The sequence below is a fragment of the Zonotrichia albicollis genome, chromosome 34 (genome assembly GCF_047830755.1).
Source record: "Zonotrichia albicollis isolate bZonAlb1 chromosome 34, bZonAlb1.hap1, whole genome shotgun sequence".
Classification (NCBI taxonomy): Eukaryota; Metazoa; Chordata; class Aves; order Passeriformes; family Passerellidae; genus Zonotrichia; species Zonotrichia albicollis.
In genome coordinates this window covers 349,001-364,887 of record NC_133852.1, presented here as the reverse complement: position 1 = coordinate 364,887, position 15,887 = coordinate 349,001, and the positions used below count along the sequence as shown (strand labels likewise).

General features: G+C 61.0%; 1 protein-coding gene across 2 annotated transcripts; it reads right to left on the bottom strand.

Annotated features, from left to right (window-relative positions):
* Positions 1-202: 202 nt before the first annotated feature.
* On the bottom strand, positions 203-15,886 carry CXXC1 (CXXC finger protein 1). 2 transcript variants are annotated; one of them, XM_074531178.1, is made up of 15 exons: positions 15,783-15,886; positions 15,587-15,684; positions 15,014-15,114; positions 13,918-14,021; positions 12,082-12,237; positions 10,518-10,544; positions 9,679-9,828; positions 8,023-8,130; positions 6,954-7,138; positions 5,495-5,702; positions 4,341-4,451; positions 3,175-3,224; positions 2,618-2,714; positions 1,396-1,548; positions 203-469 (listed from the first exon to the last, which is right to left on the bottom strand). In XM_074531178.1, exons 1-15 carry the CDS (start codon positions 15,783-15,785, stop codon positions 329-331), a joined length of 1,692 nt encoding a protein of 563 aa, XP_074387279.1. In that variant the 5' UTR covers positions 15,786-15,886; the 3' UTR covers positions 203-328. The 2 variants fall into 2 exon arrangements, with proteins under 2 accessions (XP_074387279.1, XP_074387281.1); XM_074531180.1 differs by lacking the exon at positions 9,679-9,828.
* Position 15,887: the final 1 nt, after the last annotated feature.

Here is a 15,887-nt window from a genome sequence, read left to right as displayed (position 1 = left end):
GACCCCCCAACCTTGTCAGGATCCCCCAGCTGCCCCCAAGGCCAGAGAAGAGATCCCCACAGCCTCTGCAGGGTCTGGGGTGGTACCAGAAACTGGGGACTCCCAAAATTCCTCCCAAAGGCACCCCCAGAATCCCAAAGATCCCACAGAAGCCCCTCTATATCCCATGAACGACCCCACAAAAGGGACACCCCCAGACTCCTTTTGCACACCCAGTTTATTTGGGGATGGGGGAGCACCCAGGAACCAGGGGTGGGGGGATGTGGGGAGGGGTCTGGGGGGGTTTTGGGGCTCCAGGGGCGGTCAGTGGTCTGAGCCAGGCCCGTGGTCAGCGGTCCGAGCGCAGGTCCGTGGTCAGAGGGTCGTGCTGGATGGTTTGGTGCAGCATCAGCGCCAGCAGCCCCGCCCGGTTCGTCATGGCCGCCCGCACATTGCGCTCCTGCTCGAACAGCTCGTCCAGCTTGTACCACTGTGGGGACAGGGACAGGGACAGTGACAGGGACAGTGACAGGGACAGCGACACACAGCTCGTCCAGCTTGTACCACTGTGGGGACAGCATGGGGACAGTGACAGTGTGGGGACAGGGACAGGGACACACAGCTCATCCAGCTTGTACCACTGTGGGGACAGGGACAGGGACAGTGACAGTGTGGGGACACTGTGGGGACAGGGACAGGGACACACAGCTTGTCCAGCTTGTACCACTGTGGGGACAGCATGGGGACAGTGACAGTGTGGGGACAGGGACAGTGACAGTGTGGGGACAGGGACACACAGCTCGTCCAGCTTGCACCACTGTGGGGACAGGGACAGTGACAGTGTGGGGACAGGGACAGTGACACACAGCTTGTCCAGCTTGTACCACTGTGGGGACAGGGACAGTGACACACAACTCATCTAGCTTGTACCACTGGAGGGACAGGGACAGAGACAGGGACAGGGACAGTGACAGGGACAGCGACACACAGCTCGTCCAGCTTGTACCACTGTGGGGACAGTGTGGGGACAGGGACAGTGACAGTGTGGGGACAAGGACAGTGACACACAGCTCATCTAGCTTGTACCACTGTGGGGACAGGACAGTGACACACAACTCATCTAGCTTGTACCACTGGAGGGACAGGGACAGTGTGGGGACAGGGACATGCACAGGGACATGGACAGGGTGGGGACAGCATGGGGACAGTGTGGGGATAGGGACAGTGTGCAGACAGTGTGGGGACAAGGACAGATACAACATGAGGACAGGGACAATGTTGGGACAGAGACAGGGTGGGGACAGGGACAGACAGTGTAGCAATAGGGACAGTGTGGGGACAGGGACACCATGGGGACATGGAGCAGTGTGGGGACACTTTGGGGACACTTTGGGGACACTGAGCGGTGGCACCCACCACGCGGACGCGCTCCAGGTCCACCTCGGCGCGGCGCAGCTTCTCCCAGCAGTAGTGACGGTGGCACTTGCGCTTGGGGACGCGGCAGAAGTCCCCGGTCAGCTCGAAGACGTCGCGCACCAGAGGGCACCCGCACACCTCGTCCGCGGGCACCTGGGTGGGCACGGGGGTCAGTGCCAGGCTGGGGACACCCCGAGCCACCCTCTGCCACCCTGGGGTCCTGGCAGTGTCCTGGGCACTGCCCTTGTCCTGTCCCTTCATGTCCATCTTGGTGTCCTGGGAGTGCTCTGGCCACAATCCCCTAAATTCCACCCCAAAATCTTATTCTGTGCCCACTTTGGGGTCCTGGGCATTGCCCCCCTGCTCCACAAAGTCCCCCTGTGCCCACCTTGGGGTCTCAGGAGTGCTTGGGAAACAGATTCCCCTAAATTCCACCCCAAATTCTCATTCTGGGCCCACCTTGGGGTCCCAGGACTGTCCTGGGCACTGCCCCCGCCCCCCAAAATCTCATTCTGTGCCCACCTTGGGGTCCCAGGACTGTCCTGGGCACTGTTCCTGCCCCCCAAAGCCCCTCAGTGCCCACTTTGGGGTCTCAGGACTGTCCTGGGCACTGCCCCCGCCCCCCAATGCCCCTCAGTGCCCACCTTGGGGTCCCAGGACTGTCCTGGACACTGTTCCCGCTCCCCAAAGCCCCTCAGTGCCCACTTTGGGGTCCCAGAACTGTCCTGGGCACTGTTCCTGCCCCCCAAAGCCCCTCAGTGCCCACCTTGGGGTCCTCAGTGCCCACTTTGGGGTCCCAGGACTGTCTTGGGCACTGTTCCTGCCCCCCAAAGCCCCTCAGTGCCCACTTTGGGGTCCCAGGACTGTCCTGGGCACTGCCCCAACCCCCCCAAAATCTCATTCTGTGCCCACCCTGGGGTCTCAGGACTGTCCTGGGCACTGCCCCTACCCCCCAAAGCCCCTCAGTGCCCACTTTGGGGTCCCAGGACTGTCCTGGGCAATGCCCCCGCCCCCCAAATTCTCATTCTGTGCCCACCTTGGGGTCCCGGGACTGTCCTGGGCACTGTTCCTGCCCCCCAAAGCCCCTCAGTGCCCACTTTGGGGTCCAGGACTGTCCTGGGCACTGCCCCCGCCCCCCAAAATCTCATTCTGTGCCCACCTTGGGGTCCCAGGACTGTCCTGGGCACTGCCCCCGCCCCCCAAAATCTCATTCTGTGCCCACCTTGGGGTCCCGGGAGTGCTCAGGGCACAGCACCTGCAGCCTCTTGCAGTAGGTTTTGCTCTGGGGGTTGTAAACGTCACAGAACAGCCGGGTGGCCCTGGGGGGACACAAGAGGTGTCCTGGGGTGGGGGGACAGGGGGTTGAGGGGCTCCCCAAGACAGCCACAATCCCCCCCCTCCCCCCAAACTTGCCCCTGGGTGTTCCCTCTTACACAGGATTTATGGGTCTGGGGTCTCCCCTGGGTGCTGCTCCTCCCTTTCCCAGGAGGATTTAGGGGTCTGGGGTCTCCCCTGGGTGCTGCTCCTCCCTTTCCCAGGAGGATTTAGGGGTCTGGGGTCTCCCCTGGGTGCTGTCCCCCCCTTCCCAGGAGGATTTAGGGGTCTGGGGTCTCCCCTGGGTGCTGTCCCTCCCTTCCCAGGAGGATTTAGGGGTCTGGGGTCTCCCCTGGGTGCTGCTCCTCCCTTCCCAGGATTATTTAGGGTCTGGGGCCCCCTTCCCACCCCATAAAGCCCCCCCAGGGTGTCCTTCCCCCCACCCAAAGCCCCCTCCCCACTCACCCCTCGATGCGGGTGGGGTACATGGACCCGAAGGACGTTTGGCTCTCGTACTGCAATGGGGTGGGGGGGGGGGTCAAAAGGGGGGCAGGGATGGGACCCCCAAACCCCCATGGGGGCCCTATGGACCCCCAGCCCCTACAGAGCCCCCCCAAAAGCCCTCCCACAGGGTCCCCATGGCCCCCCAGCCCTTTTAAAGCCCCTCCCCATGAGACCCCACAGAACCCCCAGCCCCTATTGAGCTCCCAGCATGTTCCTACAGCCCCCCCAAACCCTACAGAGACCCCTAAAGTTCCTTCCCAGGGTCCCCCCAGCCCCCCCACGCTGAGGAAAGGGATCCCCATGGCCACTGCAGGATCTGGGGAGGGTCCCCAGCCCTGGGGGCTCCCCAAGTTCCCATAAAAGGATCTCCCAGAAGATCCCACACACCCTATGGATGATCCCACAGATCCTGTGGACGATCCCACAGGAACTCAGAGTGCCATGGAAAACCCCACAGATCCCAGAGATGATCCCACAGACCCCACGGATGATCCCACAGATCCCAAGAACAAACAGGGGCACCCAGATCCCATGGATGATCCCACAGACCCCATGGATGATCCCACAGATGATCCCATGGATGATCCCACACATCCCATGGATGATCCCACAGATGATCCCATGGATGATCCCACATATCCCATGGATGATCCCACAGACGATCCCATGGATGATCCCACAGATCCCAGAGATGATCCCACATATCCCATGGATGATCCCAGAGACCCCATGGATGATCCCATGGATGATCCCAGAGACCCCATGGATGATCCCACGGATGATTCCATGGATGATCCCACAGATCCCAGAGATGATCCCACACATCCTATGGATGATCCCACAGACCCCATGGATGATCCCAGAGATGATCCCAGAGATGATCCCACAGATGATCACATGGATGATCCCACACACCCTATGGATGATGCCACAGATCCCAGAGATGATCCCACAGACCCCATGGATGATCCCACAGATCCCAAGAACGAGTAGGGGCACCCACATCCCATGGATGATCCCACAGCAGCCCAGAGAGTGCCATGGAAAACCCCACAGACCCCACGGATGATCCCACAGACCCCAGGAACCCCGAGGAACCCAGAGGTGCCCCCAGAGCCCGCGCTCACCTTGGCGTAGCAGCGCTCCATGTGCCTCAGGGCCACCTTGGGGTTGATGGGGTGGCCACAGGACACGCAGAAGATCTGCAGGTCCGTGTCCTCGCTGTCCCCCTCCGTGCTCTGGGGGGACAGCGGGGTCAGGGGGTCCAAGGGGGGCACCCAGGGATTGGGGGGACACCAGGTTAGGGGGCTCAGGGGGAACCAGATGCTCCAGGGATGAGTTTGGGGGCACCCTGGTGTCCATGAAGGACCAAAGGGGATCACAATAAGGACCCAGAACAGGGAGAATTAAAAGATTTTGGGTGCACCCAGGAATCCATGAAGGACCAAGGGAGATCTCAAGAGAGATCCAGAATGGGGAGAATTAAAAGATTTGGGGCACCCAGGCATCCATGAAGGACCAAGGGAGATCTCAGAAGAGATCCAGAATGGGGAGAATTAAATGGTTTGGGGCACCCAGGCATCCATGAATGACCAAGGGAGATCTCAGGAGAGATCCAGAATGGGGAGAATTAAAAGATTTTGGGTGCACCCAGGAATCCATGAAGGACCAAGGGAGATCTCAGGAGAGATCCAGAATGGGAAGAATTAAAGGGTTTGGGGGCACAGAGATGTCCATGAAGGACCAAGAGAGATCTTAAGAGGGACCCAGAACAGGGAGAATTAAAAGATTTTGAGGCACCCAGGCATCCATGAAGGACCAAAGGGGATCACAAGAAGGACCCAGAACAGGGAGAATTTAAAGATTTTGGGGCACCCAGGCATCCATGAAATACCAAGGAAGATCTTAAGAAGGACCCAGAACAGGGAGAATTAAAAGATTTGGGGCACCCAGGAATCCATGAAGGACCAAGGGAGATCTCAAGAGAGATCCAGAATGGGGAGAATTAAAAGATTTGGGGCATCCGGGAATCCATGAAGGACCAAGGGAGATCTCAGGAGAGATCCAGAATGGGGAGAATTAAATGGTTTGGGGGCACAGAGATGTCCATGAAGGACCAAGGGAGATCTTAAGAGGGACCCAGAACAGGGAGAATTAAAAGATTTTGGGGCACTCAGGAATCCATGAAGGACCAAGGAAGATCTCAAGAAGGACCCAAAATGGGTAGAATTAAAGCGTTTTCGGGGTCCCCAGCCCTCTGTGAGCCCCGGGGGGTGCCCACCTCCTCGTCCTCGCGGGGCGGGTGCCCCTTGGCGCGGGCGATGAGCCCCTCGAGCTCGTGGAAGCGCCGCTCCATCTCCTGCAGCCGCAGCCGCGCCTGGTGCTGCTCGCGCCGGATGCGCTCCAGCAGCCGCTTGCCGTGCTCCTCCGCCACGCACGGGCTCTGCTGCCACTGCTGGATCCGCTGCGGCAGGATCTCGTAGATCCGGCTGGGATTGGGGTGAGGAAAGGGTTAATGGGGGCTGGGATCCACTGCTGGGTCTGCTGCGGCAGGATCTCATAGATCCGGCTGGGATCAGGGGGAGGAAAGGGTTAATGGGGGCTGGGGTCCACTGCGGCAGGATCTCGTAGATCCAGCTGAGATCGGGGTGAGGAAAGGGTTAATGGGGGCTGGGATCCACTGTGGCAGGATCTCGTAGATCCGGCTGGGATCAGGGGGAGGAAAGGGTTAATGGCGGCTGGGATCCACTGCTGGATCTGCTGCGGTAGGATCTCGTAAGTCCAGCTGGGATTGGGGGGGAGGAAAGGGTTAATGGTGGCTCCAGGATCCCTGGGATCCACTGCTGGATCTGCTGCTGGATCTGCTGCGGTAGGATCTCGTAGATCCGGCTGGGATCAGGGTGAGGAAAGGGTTAATGGGGACTGGGATCCACTGCTGGATCCGCTGCGGCAGGATCTTGTAGATCTGGCTGGGATCAGGGTCAGGAAAGGGTTAATGGCAGTCCCTGGGATCCATAGCTGGATCCAGTGCTGGATCCGCTGCAGCAGGATCTTGTAGATCCAGCTGAGATCAGGGTGAGGAAAGGGTTAATGGGGGCTGGGATCCACTGCTGGATCTGCTGTGGCAGGATCTTGTAGATCCTGCTGGGATTGGGGGGAAAGGGGTTAATGGGGGCTGCAGGATCCTTGGGATCCACTGCTGGATCCGCTGCAGCATCCGGCTGGGATCAGGAGGGGAAAGGGTTAATGGGGGTTGGAGGATCCCTAGGATCCACTGCTGGATCCACTGAGGCAGGATCTCGTAGAACTGGCAGGGATTGGGGAGTGGAAAGGGTTAATGGCGGCTCCAGGATCCCTGGGATCCACTGCTGGATCCGCTGAGGCAGGATCTCGTAGATCCGGCAGGGATCGGGGTGAGGAAAGGGTTAACCAAGGTTCTGGGAACCCAAGGATCCACTGAGGCAGGAGATTGTAGATCCGACTGGGATCGGGGCGAGGAAAGGGTCAATGGCAGCCCTGCGATCCCTGGGATCCACCGTGGCAGGATCTGTTCATATAATTAACTGGTTTATACTGGTCTATCCTGGTTCGCACCAGTCTGTACAGATCATTACTGGTTTATGACGGTCTGTACCGTACCGTACCAGTTTACACCGGTCTGTCCTGTCCCGCAGGGGTTTATACTGGTCTATACCTGTCGATATACTGGTTTATACTGGTCCGTACTGGTGGGTACTCACTTGGCAGCCAGTTTGATGCCGCAGGCCTCGCTGCAGTACTTGGAGGGCGGGCGCGCGGGGCGGGTGCAGCCGGGGCCCAGGCACTGGCCCAGCCCCGCGGGGTCGCGGGCGTCGGCGCGCTCGGGGTGCCCGCGGCGCTCGCGGTGCCGCGCCCGCTGCCGGTGCCGCTTGTAGCGCTCCTCCTTCTGCACCAGGAACCTCCAGTTAGCACCAGTAACCACCCAGTAACCACCCAGTAATCACTCAGTCACTAGCCAGTAACCAGCACTCATAGCCCAGTGCTGTCAGTGCCGCACCCGCTGCCGGTGCCGCTTGTAGCGCTCCTCTTTCTGCACCAGTAACCCCCAGTTAGCACCAGTAACCTCTCCATCACCACCCAGTAACCACCCAGTAATTACAACTCATAGCCCAGTAACCACCAGAGCCCTTCCAGTGCCGCCTGTAACACTCCTCCTTCTGCACCAGTAACCTCCAGTTAGCACCAGTAACCACCCAGTAACCTCCTAGGCACCACCCAGTCACTAGCCAGTAACCAGCACTCATACCCCAGTGCTGTCAGTGCCGCACCCGCTGCTGGTGCCGCTTGTAGCGCTCCTCCTTCCGCACCAGTAACCTCCAGTTAGCACCAGTAACCTCCCAGTAACATCCTCATCACCACCCAGTAACCATCACCCATAGCCCAGTAACCACTAGAGCCCTTCTAGTGCCACACCCGCTGCTGATGTCGCTTGTAGCGCTCCTCCTTCTGCACCAGTAACCCCCAGTTAGCACCAGTGACCTCTCAATCACCACCCAGTAATTACAACTCATAGCCCAGTAACCACCAGAGCCCTTCCAGTGCCGCTTGTCACACTCCTCCTTCCGCACCAGTTAACACCAGTTAGCACCAGTAACCACCCAGAAACTTCCCAGTACCTTCCAGCAGCTCCGAGGGCTCATTCCGCCGCTCCTCCTTCCACACCAGTGAGCACCAGTAACCACCCAGTAACCACCACTCGTAACCCAGCAACCACCCAGAGCAATCCATGGAACCTCCCAGTAGCTCCCAGTAGCTCCCAGTGCCCCTCACCTTCTTGTCCGACTTCTTCTCGCGGCGTTTGACGTGTTTGACCTTCACGGCGCGTTTGCGCAGGACGGGGTCCAGGAACGGCGCGTCCTCGGCGTCGCTGAGCCAGGGCTGGCAGGACCAGGGGACACATGGGGACACGTGGGGACACGTGGGGACACGTGGGGACACAGGGGTGACGCCCCTGATGCGCCTCAGAGCGTGGCCCGTGAAGGGACACAAGGGGACAACGTGGCCTGAGGTGCCTTGGGTATGTGGGGACGTGCCAGGACACGCTGGGGACATCTGGGGACACGCCTGACACGCCTCAGAGTGCCACGGGGACACGTCCTGATGTGCCAGGACACGCTGGGAACATGCAGGGACACGCCTGTCACGCCTCAGAGTGCCACAGGGACACGTCCTGACGTGCCAGGACACGCTGGGGACACGCCTGACACGCCTCAGAGTGCCATGGGGACACGTCCTGATGTGCCAGGACATGCTGGGGACATCTGGGGACACGCCTGACACGCCTCAGAGTGCCACGGGGACACGTCCTGATGTGCCAGGACATGCTTGGGGACATGCAGGGACACGCCTGTCACGCCTCAGAGTGCCACGGGGACACGTCCTGATGTGCCAGGACATGCTTGGGGACATCTGGGGACACGCCCTGACAGGGACCGAGGACACATCCTGACACACCTGAAGCTCACCTTGACACACAAAACCACCTCTGAACAGCCTAAACCAGGCCTAAACAGCCTAAACCAGGCCCTGATGGGCAAAAACCTCCTTCAAATCTGCTCCTGTGGTATTTGGGGTGCCTGGTAGAATTTGGGATGCCCGGTGGGAACAGTGAGGGTCCCCAGGGCAGTATTTGGGGTCCTGGGAGAGCAGTTTTTGGGGTCCCGGGGCAGTTTTGAGGTGCCAGGGCAATTCTGGGGTCCCTGAGGGGCAGTTTTGGGGTCCTGGGGGATCAGCTTTGGGGTCCTGGAGCAATTGTGGGGTCCCGTGGGGACAGTTTTGGGACCCTGGAGCAGTTTTGGGGTCTCAGGGGAAGCAGCTCTGGGGTCCTGGGAGGGCAGTTTTGGGGTCCCAGGGGGGCAGTTCTGAGGTGCCAGGGCAATTCTGGGGTCTCAGAGGGGCAGTTTTGGGACCCTGGAGCAGTTTTGGGGTCCCAGAGGGGGGAGTTTTTGGGGCCCTGGGGTAGCAGCTTTTGGAGTTCTGGAGCAATTTTGGGGTCCCAGAGGGGGCAGGTTTTGGGGTCCTGGGGAGCAGTTTTGGGTCCCGTGGGGGCAGTTTTGGGGTCCCAGGAGGGGGCAGTTTTGGGGTCCTGGGGGGGCAGTTTTGGGTCCTGGGGGGGCAGCTTTTGGGGCCCTGGGGGGGCAGTTTTTGGGGCCCTGAGGGGGCAGTGTTGGGGTCCTGGGGGAGCAGCTTTTGGAGTCCTGGAGCAATTTTGGGGTCCCGGAGGGGGCAGGTTTAAGAGTCCTGGGGGGGCAGTTTTTGAGGTCCTGGGGGGGCAGCTTTTGGGGTCCCGGAGGGGGCAGATTTTGGGGTCCCGGGGGGGCAGTTTTGGGTCCCGTGGGGGCAGTTTTGGGGTCCCGGGGGGAGGCAGTTTTTGGGGTCCCATGGGGGCAACTTTGGGGTCCCATGGGGCAGTTTTTGGGGGCTCACCAGGCCGTGCTCGTCGAAGGCGCCGGCGCAGAGCTCCTGGTAGAGCCGGGGGTCGAGGGGCAGCTCCTCATCCGAGAGGCTCTCGGGGGGCCCCGGCCCCCCCAGCTGCGCCTTCAGCAGCTCCAGGTCCCCCTCACGCCCCCGGGCCAGCTGGGGGGGGGGGTCAGCACTGCCAGGGACCCCCGGGACCCCCCCATGGCACCCCTGGGACCCCCCCCCCGGATGCCCCCATTGCACCCCAGGGACTCCCCCTTGTGCTCCTGGACCAACTGAGGGGGGGGGGTCAGCACTGCCAGGGACCCCCAGGACCCTCCATGGCACCCTTGGGACCCCCCCAAGGGCTCCCCCTTTTGCTCCTGTGGCAGCTGCAGGGGGGTCAGCATGGCCAGGGACCCCCGGGACGCCCCCCATGGCACCCCTGGGACCCCTCACTGCACCCCTGGGACCCCCCCTTGTGCTCCTGTGCCAACTGAGGAGGGGTTAGCATGGCCAGGGACACCCGGGACCCCCCCCCATGGCACCCCCATCAGTTGAGGGGGGGTCAGCACCCACCAGGGACCCCCCAGGACCTCCATGGCACCCCTGGGACCCCCCAGGACCCCCTCATGGCACCCCCAGGACCCCCCTACACTAACTGGGGGGGGGGTTGGGGGGCAGCACCTTCCTGGGCACTTCCACCCCCTGTACCTGTGAGCCCCCCCCTCACCCCAAGGACAATGAGGATTTTGGGGTGCCCCTTCCCCCCCCCTAGCCAGGCCTGGCCCCTCCCCCACACGGGACAGGGGGGGTCTGGGGTCCCCCTTTCCCCTCCCCTCGCCCCAGAGCCCCCAGAAACTCACCGAGGTGGGGAAGTACTTGTAGGACTCCTGTGGGGACACAGAGGGGACATGTCAGGGACAGGGCGGTGACATGGGGACATGGGACAGGGTGACACAGGACAGGGTGACACGGTGACACAGGGACACGGGGACACAGGGACAGGGTGACACAGGACACAGGGACACAGTGTGACACAGGGACACGGGACAGTTAGGGACACAAGACATCTTGGAGACATGTCAGGGACACAGGACAGGGTGACACAGGGACATAGGGACACGGGGACACAGGACAGGTTGACACAGGGACACAGGGACACAGGACAGGGTGACACAGGGACATAGGGACACGGGGACACAGGACAGGGTGACACAGGGACACAGGGACACGGGATACTTGGGGACACAAGACATGTTGGGGACACATCAGGGACACGCTGACAGAGTGACACACAGACATGGGATATGAGGACACCGTGAGACAGGTGACATGGTGACACAGGGACACAGGGATATGGGGACATGGGACAGGGTGACACGGTGACACAGGGATACGGGGACACAGGGACAGGGTGACACAGGGACACAGTGTGACACAAGACAGTGTGACACAGGGACACGGGACAGTTAGGGACACAAGACATCTTGGAGACATGTCAGGGACACAGGACAGGGTGACATAGGGACATGGGGACACAGGGACACAGGACAGGGTGACACAGGAACATAGGGACACAGGACAAGGTGACACAGGGACACGGGATACTTGGGGACACAAGACATGTTGGGGACACATCAGGGACACGCTGACAGAATGACACACAGACATGGGATATGAGAACACAGTGAGACAGGGTGACACAGGGACATGGGGACACAGGGACACAAGACAGGGTGACACAAGGACACAGGGACAAACAGGGACATGGGGACACAGGGACACAAGACAGGGTGACACAAGGACACAGGGACAAACAGGGACATGGGACAGTTAGGGACACAAGACATCTTGGAAACGCATCAGGGACAAAGGACAGGGTGACATCAACACAGGACATGGGACATACAGGGGCATGGGACACTTGGACATGTTGGGGACACACCAGGGACATGGTGACAGAGTGACACACAGACACGGGATATGAGGACACAGTGAGACAGGGTGACACGGGGACATGGGACACTTGGGGACATAAGAGACATTGGGGACATGTCAGGGTGACACAGGGACACACGCAGCAGCTTGTTGGGGACACAGAACATGTGAGGAGGAGGAACGGGGGACATGGGGACGTGCCAGGACCGTGACACATTAGGGACGTGGCACAAGGTGACAAAGAGACACGAGGACACGGCCAGACGGTGACAAAGGATGTGTCACAGCACGAGACATGGTGACCAAGGGACATGGGACAGGGTGACAGAGGGACACAGGGACCAGACAAAACGCTAACAAGGGACACGGGACAGGGTGACAAAGGGGCACGAGGTCGTGACAGAGGCCACACGACAGGGACACAGCCACAAAGAGCCACACTAGGGACACACTGGGGACACTTTGGGGACACGCCAGGTGCCCGCTCACCCGCGCCCGCAGCTGGCACTGCCGCAGCCGGCACTTCTGGCGGATCTTGTTGGGGCCCCCGAATTTCTTCATGTCCCGGCAGAAGTCGCACTGCCCACAGTCCTCGGGGCGCCGGCACGCCTCGCACTCACCACACATGCGGGCCGAGCGCTTGATCTGGGGTGAAACACCCCAAAAACGGGGTCAGGCACCCCAAAAATGGGGTTCAGGCACACCAAAAACGGGGTCAGGCACCCCGAAAATGGGGTTCAGGCACCCCAAAAACGGGGTCAGGCACCCTGAAAATGGGGTTCAGGCACACCAAATCCCACCAGGGACACTCCAAATCCCACCAGGGACACCCCTGCCTCACACTCACTGCACATGCAGGCTGAGCGCTTGATCTGGGGTGAAACACCCCAAAAACGGGGTCAGGCACCCCAAAAATGGGGTTCAGGCACCCCAAAAACGGGGTCAAGCACCCTGAAAATGGGGTCAGGCACCCCGAAAATGGGGTTCAGACACACCAAATCCCACCAGGGACACTCCTGCCTCACACTCACTGCACATGCAGGCTGAGCGCTTGATCTGGGGTCAGACACCCCAAAAACGGGGTCAGGCACCCCGAAAATGGGGTTCAGGCACCCCAAAAACGACGTCAGGCACCCCAAAAATGGGGTTCAGGCACACCAAATCCCACCAGGGACACTCCAAATCCCACCAGGGACACCCCTGCCTCGCACTCACCACACATGCGGACCGAGTGCTTGATCTGGGGTGAAACACCCCAAAAACGGGGTCAGGCACCCCAAAAACGGGGTCAGGCACCCCAAAAATGGGGTTCAGACACACCAAATCCCACCAGGGACACCCCTGCCTCACACTCACTGCACATGCAGGCCAAGCGCTTGATCTGGGGTGAAACACCCCAAAAACGGGGTCAGGCACCCCAAAAACGGGGTCAGGCACCCCGAAAATGGGGTTCAGGCACTCCAAAAATGGGGTTCAGGCACCCTGAAAATGGGGTTCAGGCACACCAAATCCCACCAGGGACACCCCTGCCTCACACTCACTGCACATGCAGGCTGAGCGCTTGATCTGGGGTCAGACGACCCAAAAATGGGGTCAGGCACCCCAAAAACGACGTCAGGCACCCCAAAAACGATGTCAGGCACCCCAAAAATGGGGTTCAGGCACACCAAATCCCACCAGGGACACGCCTGCCTTGCACTCACCACACATGCGGACCGAGTGCTTGATCTGGGGTGAAACACCCCAAAAACGGGGTCAGGCACCCCAAAAATGGGGTGAGGTACGCCAAGAACGGGGTCAGGAATCCGAAATCCCACCAGGGACACCCCCACCTTGCACTCATTGCACATGTGGGCTGAGCGCTTGATCTGGGGTCAGGTACCCCAAAAATGGGGTCAGGCACCTCAAAAACAGGGTCAAGCACTCTGAAAATGGGATCAGACACCCCAAAAATGGGGTGAGGTACACCAAGAACAGGGTCAGGAACCCCAAATCCCACCTGGAACACCCCAAATCCCACCAGGGACACCCCCACCTTGCATTCCCCAAACGCAGGCTGAGTGCTTGATCTGGGGTCAGACACCCCAAAAACAGGGTCAAACACCCCAAAAATCCACCCAGGGCACCCCAAAACCCAAACAGGGAGAGATCCCAGGCACTCAGAGAGGGTCAGGCGTCCCCCAAATCTCCCCCAAAACACCTCCCAGCCCTCTGGTGCCCCCCAAATCCTCATCCCAAGGGACTCAGGCACCTCCCAGCCTCCCCCCAGAATTGGGGTGTCCCCCTTTGTGGGGTCCCCACCCCCTGAGCCCCCCCAGAGCCCACCTTGGCAGCCCGGCCCTGCTCCAGCTCCTGCCCCTTGGCCCCCTCATGCTCCTTCTCCCGCCACTTCTTGTGCCGGTACCGGATCTCCAGGGATGGGTCCTTCTCTAAAGGGGGATCACAGAGGGGTCAGAGGGGTCCTCCAACGGGGCCACCCCAAAATCGGGGTCAGGCACCCCAAAAACGGGGTCAGGCATCCTAAACCCCACCAAGGACACCCCAAAACCCACCAGGGACACCCCTGCCTTACATTTGCTGCACATGCGGGCTAAGCGCTTGATCTGAGGTCAGACACCCCAAAAATGGAGTCAGGCACCCCAAATCTCACCAGGAACACCCCAAATTCCACCAGGGACACCCCAAATTCCACCAGGGACACCCCAACCTCGCACTCACTGCACATGCGGGCTGAGCGCTCGATCTGAGGTCAGACACCCCAAAAATGGGGTCAGGCACCCCAAAAACTACCCAGACCCCACCCTCAAAAACCACCCAGACCCCTCAGGTGTCCCTGGAACCCCCCAAATCAACCCCCAAGCCCCTCTCACAGCAGCCCAACATTCCCAGATGGCCCCCCCAGAGCCCCTCAAATTCCCCTGGAGCCCCCCAAGCGCTCAGCCCCTCTCACTGCTGCATTGCCACTCCTGGCTGGACCCCCAAAGCCCTCCCAGAGCCCCCCAAGAGCCCCCAGCCTCTCCTACTGCAGCACTGCCAATCCTGGGTGGCCCCCCCAGAGTCCCTCAAAGCCCCCCAAGAGCTTCCCCAAACCCTCCCAGAGCCCCCAGCCCCTCGCACCTTGGCACTGCCACTCCTTGCTGGCCCCCTCAAGCCCCTGCAGAGCCCCCACAAAGCCCTCCCAGAGCCCCCCAAGCTCTCCCAGAGCCCCCAGCCCCTCTCACTGTAGCGCTACCATTCCTGAATGGGCCCCCAGAGCCCCCCAAATCCCCCAAAGAGCCTCTCTAAACCCTGCCAGAGCCCCCAGCCCCTCTCACCGCGGCACTGCCATTCCCGAATGGCTCCCCAAAGCCCTCCCAGAGCTCCTCAAAACCCCCCCAAGAGCCTCTCCGAGCCCCCCAGAGCCCCTCCAGCCCCCTCTCACCGCGGCACTGCCGGCAGTACCACTCTCGGATGGCCTTGGCCATGCGCTCGGTGATGTTGATGCAGTCCCCATGGAACCACTCGTTGCAGTTGTCGCAGCCGCTGCAGGACGGGGGTGACACCGAGACCCTCAGCTGGGCACCCCCAAAGCCCGCCAGATTCAAGGGACCCCCTCCAACACCCCCAGGGGCCAACACAACCCAGGACCCCCCAACTCCCACCCTGAGAGGCACCCGGGACCCCCAGCCCTGTGTCCTCCCCTGCTGCCCCCTCAGATCTGCTGTGATCCCCCCAGACCCTCCCTCACATCCTGAGGCACTTGGGGACCCCCCTCACAGCCTAAAGCACTTGGAGACCCCCCCAGACCCCCCTCAGATGATGAAGAAGTTGGGGACTCCCAGATCCCCCTCACATCCTGAATCACTTGGGGACTCCCTAGACCCTCCCCTGACATCCTGAAACACCTGCAGACCCCATTCGTCCCCGTTCTCCTCGTATCCTGAAGTAGTTGCGGACCCCCCCACACCGCCCATCTCACCATGAAGCACTTGAGGACCCCCCAGACCCCCCTCACATCATGAAGCAGTTGATGTCCGGCTTGCGGCACACGCAATAAACCGGCGCGTTCTCCTCCCCGCCCGGGGCCGCCTCCGCGTCCGAGAACTCGCTGTCCTGAGGGGGTAACGGCGGGGGGTGTCAGGGGCTGGGGGGTCTCCCAGACACCGCAGACCCCCTGAAGCCCCCCCCCACACCCCCGGTTCCTCTCCCACCATCGCTGCCGCCGCCTCTGAGGGACGCTCCCGGCTAGGCCCGACAGCGGCCGGAAGCGGGGGCGTGCCCAACTTCCGCTTCCGGATAAGGGCGTGCCCGCCCAC

Coding starts and splice junctions, on each gene's coding strand:
- CXXC1 (XM_074531178.1), bottom strand. Junction 12,238..13,917: donor AGCAGGGCCGGGCTGCCAAG/GTGGGCTCTGGG, acceptor GTTTCACCCCAG/ATCAAGCGCTCGGCCCGCAT. Junction 4,452..5,494: donor CGCCCCGCGAGGACGAGGAG/GTGGGCACCCCC, acceptor CTGTCCCCCCAG/AGCACGGAGGGGGACAGCGA.